Genomic DNA, 10,066 nt, shown 5'->3' on the forward strand with positions numbered 1-10,066 from the left:
ACACCCGAGCACCTGTACACAAGCACACCCGTACACCTGCACGCTGACAGAGGATCCTCACAGCTTACATGCATCGTCACTGAAGTTTATAATTACGTCTCTGTTTGTCTAGTGTTTAAACCATTAGCTCTCCAGAGACTCATGCACGCTCATCAACTTCCTCTTTGTGAAAAACAAAAATACACAGCGTGATCAAACATGTAATTACAATTTTGAAAAAACAAAATGTCAAAAAAATTCCCCTCCACCGCTAAAATAATAAAACATCTTCCTTCATCTATAAGAGAGGAATTCACCCCATTTTCAAAAAAGAAACTCAGGCCATGAATAAAAATCCTTTCTGGATATAATTCTACATGTTAAAAAGAATGCTTTTATCATGTAGATAACAGAGAAAATAAAGAAATAATTTTTATTTTAAAATAAAAATCGATGCTAGAGTTCTCTATTTTATTCTGTTGCTCTTCTATACACACGATGTTCAGACACTTATACTAGAGTATAGGAAATGTCTCTCTTTCTCTTAGAAGGGACTTTTTTTTATTTTTGCTTGGATTTGCTTTCATTATCCATAAATGTAAACAATGCCTCGGAATCGACCGTGAAGCCCACAGAGGGGCCCCGGGACCACTTGCTAAGGGTGATGTGCCCGTCATCAGATCCTCTTCCTCCTCGTGTCCGAGAGACGTCTCCAGTCTTCATCAGACTCTTCTCAAGGAGTCCCGAAAGATGCCACTGACATGCGTTATGATGATAAATGATTGTTCTGAATGCTGTTCTGCTCGAGGAATACGTGTTCACCTCAAAGTTTAATATATAGTATGGGTTTTATCAGAAAAAGTTTTGGAAACTGTTTATAAACTTTATGACCTGTTCAACTTTATAAAAGAACCCCTGGCTCCTCTGAAAACGAATTAAAATAAAACGTTTTTATTTTATTATTAATATTTTTTTGTCCTTTAGAGGCATCTGGTTGCAGGATTTGACTGATACTAACAGACCGTGAAGAGGAGGAGGAGGAGGAAGAAGACGATGAGGAGGAGGAAGAGGAGGCGTCTCGGCGGGACGGAAAGGTAGCCCTGCTCTGTTTCTCCTCTCAATGAGGCACGGAGCTCAATTAGCATTTCACAAGTCCCTTTCTCCTTTCTCCCGCTCTTCCCCGCGGAGCCGCTGCTTTCTGCGGGATTGTCCTGCTTCTGGCCCTTGTCTCCGTTGGCAGGGTGACAGTATTCGAGTGTGCAAACTTGTGCCATTGTCCCCCGGCCAGAAGGAGCCATGGAGACCCACTAATATGACACAGGAAAATGTTTGCTGATGGCAATTCTATGGGCTTTGTCTAACTCTTTCTCTTTCACGACGACTCGATTTAAGTCTCAGAATGTTTGACTACAAATGCGAGAGTGCTCTCCGGCTCCTCCGCCTTTGTCCCGCGAGGTTTGAATGAGTAATTCAGCTTTTGTGTGGCTCGATTGAGGGGGCAAACAGAAAGACAAGATTCTTGAGCGCTCAGGCCCCCTTTCCATGGTTATGCGCACATCTCCTCCTCCCCCGGACGGCGCAGCTTCAGATCGGAGGAAAGCGAGGCGAAGGCGCTCCAGAGACCCTCGCTCCGAGACCAGCCCGCGGACCCGGAGCGCCGGTTACACCGGACAAACGCCGCCTCTGCCCGCGGTTCCTCGGGGATTTCCATGACGACAGCGTGCGGTGGCAAAGAATCCGACACCGGGATCTGAGCGGCGCATTGTGAGGAGAGTGAGGGCGCTGATTGGCTCAGGAGAGCACCGTAACTACACCGAGGCTGTTACGGAGGCCAGAGCTGGACAGCGCTCCCGATGCGCGCCTGGCTTCATCCTCGCGGCGGGTCTGTACGGGACTGAAGATGTGCTGCTGAGGGGCGAGAGAGCGCGATGGCGAGCTCCGACAGCGAGGTCAAGACGCTCCTGAACTTCGTCAATCTGGCGTCGAGCGACATCAAGGCGGCTCTGGACCGATCCGCGCCCTGCAGGCGCTCCGTGGACCACCGCAAGTACCTGCAGAAGCAGCTCAAGCGCTTCTCGCACCGCTGCGCCAAGGGGCCGCGCAGAAGCAGCGACGCGACGCTCGCCGAACTTTCCGCGGATAACGCTCCGCTCCGCGCCGGGGGAGACGCGCGTCTGAACGCGGCGGGGCAGATCCCGATGCGCGAGCGGCAGCTCCCCGCGTCCTTCTGGAAGGAGCCGCGCTCCACCTCCGGCGGCCAGCGTCTGGAGCACCTCCTCAAGAGCGACGCGAGCGGGACCGTGCGCGTCAGATCGCCGGCGGCGAGAGCCAAGACGGTGTATGAAGACTTTAACGCGAACGCGCTGCTCTCCGGTAACGCGGGGTGCGCGTGCGCGTGCTGCTCGCTCCCTTGCCGCTTTCTGCTCCCGCACGCGCACGAGCTCAGGAACAGCGCGACGGAGCGCGACGCAGAGATCGCGCGCAGCTTCATGGACGGACTGCAGCGCAGCGGCGCGCACGTGGTGATCAAACCCATCCCGACCAAACCCGCGCCGCACGCCTCCGCCTTCAGCGCGCTCGGCTTCATCTAGTGTTCAGGCACGAGAGAACGAGTAGTGGAACGATTTCAATTACTTTATTAAAGTAGTGTAACTGATTACTTCTGATTACTTCTTGATTACTTTTCTAAATTTCTAACCTGACTGTTCATCTTTTTTAAACACGTGAAGCAGGCCGGGTTAAACTCAGTACTCAACACTGATTCTGTCAGAAGTCCTTCATCCGTGGAACTGAGATTATGATAATATACTTTTAAAGCGCAGACACCACAGAATCAGACTTTAGCACCTCTTTTTACTTTGAGCATAAATACAGATCTAAAACATAACAAGAAATAGTTAAAATAGTTATCAAGACAGGAAACACATGCTAAAAACAGGAAATGAATCTGGAACCGGCGTGTTCTAAACTCCTGGAACATGGCTGTCTCATGTTTTAGATCAGTCAGTGCAATTCATTAAAGATATAACTCCCTTTGTAATTGATAACATTTCCAAGTAACTTGACATTTCTTTCCAGCGACGCTCACTGATCACAGCTACATGAACTGTTTCCTGTAACTCCTCTGCAGCACTGGTTTAACCTGTTACTGACTCCAACCTGATCAGCTTTCATGATCGATCGACTTCAAGCACTTAAAGTACAGATGTAGCAAGAATGAAACACGTGTAGAGATTTTTATGGACTGAAGATATTAAAAGATCATCCGCAGGAGACGGTGTTGTGTTTTTGTGTGAGCACAGCATTTCTGTGGTTTCTACAAACTCTTCTCTGGACAGCAGACGGTGTCAAGAAACACATCGCTTGTCTCTTCCAGCTCAAACATCAAACAGCATGATTATACTGTTGTTACGTGATCCAGATCTTGTGCTAAATTAGCTGATTAAATCTGGTAATAATTGACAGGTTTACACGGTCTGCTAATTAAAGGAATGACAGCTCTTCAGGAGCTCAGACACTCAGAGGAGGAGACAACGTTCATTCTGTAAACATCAAGATTATCAGTCTACAAAAAAATCTACATTGTGTCAAGAACAAACAGAAGTCCACGTCGAGCCAGTGTTTATATAATTCTAGAAAGTGTTACAAGGGTTCTTGATTTAAGAATTATATAAACACTGGGAGTTTAATACTTTAAAAAACATCAAGATAAATTAAAAAGTTATAAATACATAAAACACAGTCCAAGGCAGACAGGAGTGTCTGAGCGAGTGTCCTGCAGGTTAGTGTTGAGCTAAAGGCCCCTGGAGCTCAGGTACTGCAGCATGGGGCCCGGCAGCGGCAGGGACCCCACACACCTCAGTCTCTCCGGCCCCAGCTGCTCTCGGATCTTCAGCCGACAGAGATGTGATAGAGATCGTGGAGACGCTGTGAAGACAAACATCACACCGATCGAGGTCAGTCTGAAGACCTCACACAGACACACACACACACACAGTTTTTTACGTGTCATCTCATAAACATAACACAGAATATCTAACAGAAGCACTAACAGCTTGTAACACTCCAAAGAGAAAGAAAGGGTTGAAATCGCTTTAATGTGATAATCTGTTAAACGGATTTATTTCTGTGAAGCGCAGCTGTATTTTCTGCATCATTACACCAGTCTTCAGTGTCACACAATCATAATCAAAATTCAAAATCAAAATCATACGTTTTTTAATTTGCCGCTACAAGTATTATTATTATTATTATGTTGAAAACAGCAGAGTAGATTTTTTCAGGTTTCTTTGATGAAGAGAAAGTTCAGAAGCATTTATCTGAAATAGAACTCTTTTGTAACATTATAAATGTCTTTGTGATCACTTTTTAATCCTTCAGTTTAAAGCATCCTTCCTCAATAAAAGTGTTCGTTACTATAATTTCATTTTGAAATTTCATGAATGAAATATTTTACAATGTTACTGTATTTTGGATGAAATGTAGGCTTGGAGAGCAGAAGAGAATGCTTTAAAGAACATGACAAATCTTCCTGTTCAAAAGCTCAGGTCAAAGGTCAAATAATCACAGTGATTGTATTGTAGTGCATGACTGCCCAGATGCTGGTACACTCACATGTTTTCTGTTTAATGCTCGTCCACTCGGGCTGGTCCAGAAGGAGATCTCTGATCCTGCTGCAGAGCCGAACGTTTCCCACATAGTCCAGCAGCAAATCAACGAGCCGTCCAGCCGAGTGCCTCCACGTAGACGACGAGATCCAGTCACAAAACTGAGTGAACAGATCGGCACAGTCAGGGCCTTTTGACCCGCTAGAACAGTGCTTCCCAACACATTTCACACCTCTGCTTTGTCTTTCAGGTCCTGATGATCTCAGGTGTGTTTGATTAAAGAGACATGGGAAACAGGCAGAGTCAGGAACGTGGTTGGGAACCACTGCTCTGTAGTATATATTATGTTCTAACCACGTGCGTGGACACACACGGACATATGTACGCACACACAGGCACACACACACGCACATGTCCATAGACATTTTATAAATCAGGTTATCAGAGTGATTTCTTCATGAGATCAGGTGTGAGGGGAGAGCGGGGAAAGTACTTCACTGACCACCTTGCAGTGACCGTATTATGGGTTATGAAAGGATCATACTTTGGTTTTGGAAGTCCCCAATAACAGGTTGACATGCATGCAAGGACAAAACATCTTCATTCTCTTATTACATGCATGTATTTTTCCTTCAAAAATTCCTAAACAATTTGTTCAACAATTCATTTTTCTGAACCCCTCAGAGGTCGATTGCATTTAAAGCAGTGTTTATGAGCTTTTCATGCTCTAAAAGCGAAGAATGAATTATCATTTTCATTCAGACCACTGCAGAAACATCAACAAATAGGCGACGATATGCCAATGTTTCATTCTGATGTCAACACAAAACGGCTGGGCACTTGTGTTAAAAACTGCTCGTTTAAGATAATAACTTTTGCACTTTTAGATTGAAACTTTGCAGGATGTGTTATTCACTTAGAGCTGTGTTACACATCACATTTTCTAAAATCCACAATAGGGGCACATTACAGACGTCCCTTATTTTTTCATAATTACAAGGAAATAAGCAGAAATGAATTGTTGCCCCATGGCAGCTCAGGGTTAGCTGCTTGAAGCCAGCACTGACCTCTACCTCTCCATCACTGGGGTCTCTGAGGTGTGTGTGGCAGCTGAAGCAGGCCCGGGCATCGCAGCCGTGGTCCAGCAGGCATTGCAGCAGGTCCAGCTGATGAGTGTGCCGCAGCAGCGCTGGGAGGCCCTCTGCACGGGCCCCGTGCTTCAGCAGCAGGGCCACGGTCTCCAGACAGCCGTGACGCGCCGCCAGCAGCAGCGGACTGCTGGGGTCAGTGTTGGGGTCGGCCCCGGCCCTCAGCAGAGCGGCGGCGGCCCTCGTGTTCCTGGCAGCGACGGCGCAGTACAGAGCCGAGACCCGGCGGTCCTGGAACCCAGCGGAGCGCTCCGGAGACAGCTTGCTGTTGACATCGAATCCACACTCGATCAGCAGACTCAGAACGGCCCGCCGGTCGTGCTCCGCCGCCAGATGAAGAGGAGAGATCCCACTCCGCCGGACCCTCACCCGGCTGCTGACCGCGAGCAGAGACGACACTATCCTGACAAACAGTTCAGAGATTAGCCAGAAATCAACACACTATTAAACTTCTTAAAGGAACTATTCACTAACAAATAAAATGTAGATCAGGATGAGTGTGTTTCTTCATCAGATCTGGAGAGATGTGTCTCTGCATCAGTGTCTCAGTAATGGATGTGAATGGGTGCCGTCAGAACGAGAGTCTGATAAAAACATCACAATAATCCACAGTCCATCAGTGAACATCTGGAGAATTATATTTGTTTAGAACTGTCCTGGAAACACTGCTTGACCGGAGCAGATTTCACTCCTGATTCAGACCCGAACACTTTTTTAATGCAGGAATTGTGTTATTATGGATAATGAACTTAATGAATTAGTTTCATCTTCTGTCTTCTCCTGATGTCACCTGATGGACTGGAGTGCTGTGGATTATTGTGATGTTTTTATCAGACTCTCATTCTGACGGCACCCATTCACATCCATTACTGAGACACTGATGCAGAGACAGATCTCTCCAGATCTCAGATGGCCTGAGCGTGAGCACATCTTCATCTGTTTGTGTGAGCACAGCTGTGGACTGCAGTGATCCTGTGGCCGGTCGGCGTCCAGCTGTCGTGTGTGTGAGTGTCAGGAGCAGCTGCTGTAACACACAGTTCTTACTCGCCGTGTCCGTGCTGGCTGGCGATGTGCAGAGGCAGGAGCCCGGCGTTGGTGGCTTTGTTGGCGTCTGCGTGATGTTTGAGCAGAAGCTTCACTGTTTCTGTGTGACCGTGTCTGCAGGCCTCAGTTAAAGCCGTGTTCCCGTCACACGTCTGAGCGTTCACACCAGCACCTGACGGACAAACACAACCATTGTGTTTGAATAAACAGCTAATTTCCTGTTCTGTGTTTTATATCTGCTGTTGCAGCAGCTAGTTTCTTTTTGCTAGGTTTTAGTTAGCTATCACGTTCATGTCATGATGAAATATTAATTCTAACTATAATTTTAAAACTCTATTTAAAAACACACTGTGTTTGGTATGGAGTAGCACAGCCTTAGTTTTGTCCACTATAAAACAGTGCATTTTACAGAGTCTTGGTCCACACTCTTCTGGACCATCTTCACATGTGGCTTCTCTTCTCATGATAGAGCTTTAGTTCTCATCTGCAGACGACTCGGAGGACGGTGTTTACCGACAGAGGTTTCTGGAAGTATTCCTGAGCTCATTCAGTAATGATTGGGTCAATGACAGAATCATGTGACGAGCGATGAGTGTCTTCTGAGGATCTGAAGACCACGGGCATCCAACAAACATCTTCAGCCTTGTCCCTTACACAGAGATTTCTCGAGTTTCTGTTAATCTTTAGATGATGTTATACACCGTAGACGATGAGATTTGCAAAGCCTTTTCAATTTGACGTTGAGGAACAGTGTTTTTAAAGTGTTCCACAATCTTTTTCTGCACTCTTTCGCAGATTAGAGAGACTCTGTCCATCTTTACTTCTGAGAGACTCTTCCTCTCTAAGACATGCCTTATAGCTAATCATGTTACAGATCTGATGTCAATTAACTTAATTAGTTGCTAGATGACCTTCCAGCTGAATCTTTTCAAAATTTCTTGCTATTTTAGCCCTTTGTTTCCCCGTGCCAACTGGTGACCTGTAGCAGGCATCAAATTTGAAATAAGCTCATTTAGTGTGTAAAAGTGTAAAATGTCTTCCTTTATGTTCTCTATGTTCTGTCGTGATTCAAATATTGACTGTGATTTGAAAGTCTTTTAGTTTTAATTTTATTTCAATTTTAGGTTGTAATTGTTTCCCCACAGCTTGCAAAATGTGTAACAAAATCATTACTCTACAGAGGAAAACAGACATTGAACATGTCTAAAACTAGGTATTGTGAACTAGGTATAAGAATAGAATAGTTTATAGCATAGTTCTCACTGCAAAAAAACAGTTTGCAGAGAAGTTTTTTTAAAAACAGGACAGCAAAGTGCCTGCTACTACTGATGATAACAGACGATCCTAAGTGATTGCATGTTAGCACATATAACAGTAGAGTACCGTTGTGGATGAGGTACTCCAGCGCCGCAGTGTGTCCGTGTCGAGCTGCTTCTACGGCGGCTGTGATGTCGTCGGCGTCGCGGGCGTCTACAGCGGCTCGAGCCTCCAGGAGCGTCTCACAGAGCGCAGAGTTCCCTCGCCTCGCCGCCTCATGCAGCGCCGTCCGGCCGCGATAACAGCGCTGATTGACCGCCGCCCCGAACGCCAGCAGCAGCTTCACCGCTCCGACGCTCTCCCGTTCACACGCTAAACAACACACACACACCGTTTAAAACACTCCGGCTGAACAACACTGTCTTCTGTACAGCAGTGAGTTATGAACGTGTTCACCCTCAGGCCATCTGAGACATAGATGAGTGTGTTTCTTCATCATATCTGTAGTGTCTCTGCATCAGTGTCTCAGTAATGGATGTGAATGGGTGCCGTCAGAATGCATAATTCCTGCGGTGAAGAAGTGTTCTGGTCTGAATCAGGAGAGAAATCTGCTCAGATCAAGCAGTGTTTACAAGACAAAATAAAACCTCTCTAAACTAATATGTGTCTGATTTTTGATGTGAGAGACAACAAGAGATGCACTTCTTCACTGGAGGAAGAGTTGTTATGGATTATGGACTTGAGTTAAAAACATCTTAATGCTGGATTAGTTTGATCTTCCTTCTTCTCCAGATGTTCACTGATGGACTGTGGATTATTGATGATGTTTTTATCAGACTCTCATTCTGACGGCACCCATTCACATCCATTACTGAGACACTGATGCAGAGACACATTTCTCCAGATCTGATGAGGAAACTCATCTACATCTCAGATGGCCTGATATACATGAGGACATTGTTCTTAAACTAAACTGAGGTGGATATTGACACTGTTACCTTTATAAAGAGGTGTCTCTTTGTTTTTGTTGCTGATGTCAGGGTCGGCTCCTGCTTCCAGAAGACTCCTCACACACTCCAGGTGTGGGCCGTGAAGGGCGAGCAGCAGCGGCGTCTGCTCCTGAAGCGTGCGTTTGTCTACACACACTCCAGGATCTGTCTCACACACACACACACACACAGCACGCTTCATCAGTGACCAACACTGACTAACACAATTAAATTCTTAAGGGCCTTAAGAGCCAGAGCACAGGAGCAACTCAAACTCGTCAGACAAGTTTATTTGGAAATTCCTCAGAACGATCTGTGAGAAAACGCCCCCATGGGTCACGGTGTGTGATGCAGTGGTCAGGTGTGTGTCCGGCGGCTCTCACCTGTCAGCAGAGTCCTCACAGCGAGCGCCTGACCGCGGTGAGCCGCTTCATGTAGATCCGTCCAGCCGTCTTCACTCACGCTCCACACATGTGCTCTTCTCACAGGACAGCTGACTCTGCAGGATCCGGAGCACGAGAATCAGCCTCAACAAATCTGTCTGTGTTTAGTGTCTGTTATAGTGCAGGGTCTGACTCTCACAGAAACATTTGTTTTCTCTAACAGTGCTTTTTTAAAGGATTTAAATTGAAACAGTTTTTGTCAGTTCTGTCATCCTGATTACATTTACATGAATAAGAGGCAATAAGACAAGACTCCATGAAGACAGATCTTATTGTATACATTTTCCTACTTTTTGTGTTTGATTAATTGTGTTTCGTCAGCGTTACATTTGCCCAACAAACCCTGGAATCAATTTCACTGTGACAACTTACCCCATCACACAGATGAGCCTCTACAGCGGTGGCCGTGTGTCTGTGTGTACAGTGTGTGTTTAGAGACGTTTCAAAAGCAAACCACAAAGACTGACAGGAAAAAAAGTGTGACAGCGGACACCGGTCTCGAAAAGATAAGTGTCTTTTCTCCAAAGCAATGCCAGCTGAAGATCACCAGACACAAATCACACACCTGCTGTCATAAACTGAACCCAGCTCACTGGATC

The 10,066-nt window shown here is 46.1% G+C and overlaps 2 protein-coding genes across 2 annotated transcripts in view; one reads left to right on the forward strand and one right to left on the reverse strand.

Moving 5' to 3' along the window:
- The first annotated feature begins 44 nt into the window (after positions 1-44).
- On the forward strand, positions 45-2,648 carry LOC122361413 (protein FAM181A-like). The gene has a single exon (XM_043262145.1). It carries the CDS (start codon positions 1,908-1,910, stop codon positions 2,568-2,570), a length of 663 nt encoding a protein of 220 aa, XP_043118080.1. The 5' UTR covers positions 45-1,907; the 3' UTR covers positions 2,571-2,648.
- Positions 2,649-2,812: 164 nt separating this feature from the next.
- Positions 2,813-10,066, reverse strand: part of LOC122361412 (ankyrin repeat and SOCS box protein 2-like) — a 7,636-nt gene continuing 382 nt past the window's right edge. Inside the window, exons 2-8 of the mRNA XM_043262144.1 lie at positions 9,408-9,523; positions 9,034-9,189; positions 8,162-8,407; positions 6,779-6,950; positions 5,654-6,137; positions 4,594-4,747; positions 2,813-3,906 (exon numbers count right to left, since the gene is read on the reverse strand). Of these exons, the coding sequence (XP_043118079.1) occupies positions 3,773-3,906; positions 4,594-4,747; positions 5,654-6,137; positions 6,779-6,950; positions 8,162-8,407; positions 9,034-9,189; positions 9,408-9,523 (1,462 nt within the window). The 3' untranslated portion in view covers positions 2,813-3,772. The remainder of the gene's footprint in view (positions 3,907-4,593; positions 4,748-5,653; positions 6,138-6,778; positions 6,951-8,161; positions 8,408-9,033; positions 9,190-9,407; positions 9,524-10,066) is intronic.

Source organism: Puntigrus tetrazona, chromosome 17 (assembly GCF_018831695.1).
Source record: "Puntigrus tetrazona isolate hp1 chromosome 17, ASM1883169v1, whole genome shotgun sequence".
Classification (NCBI taxonomy): Eukaryota; Metazoa; Chordata; class Actinopteri; order Cypriniformes; family Cyprinidae; genus Puntigrus; species Puntigrus tetrazona.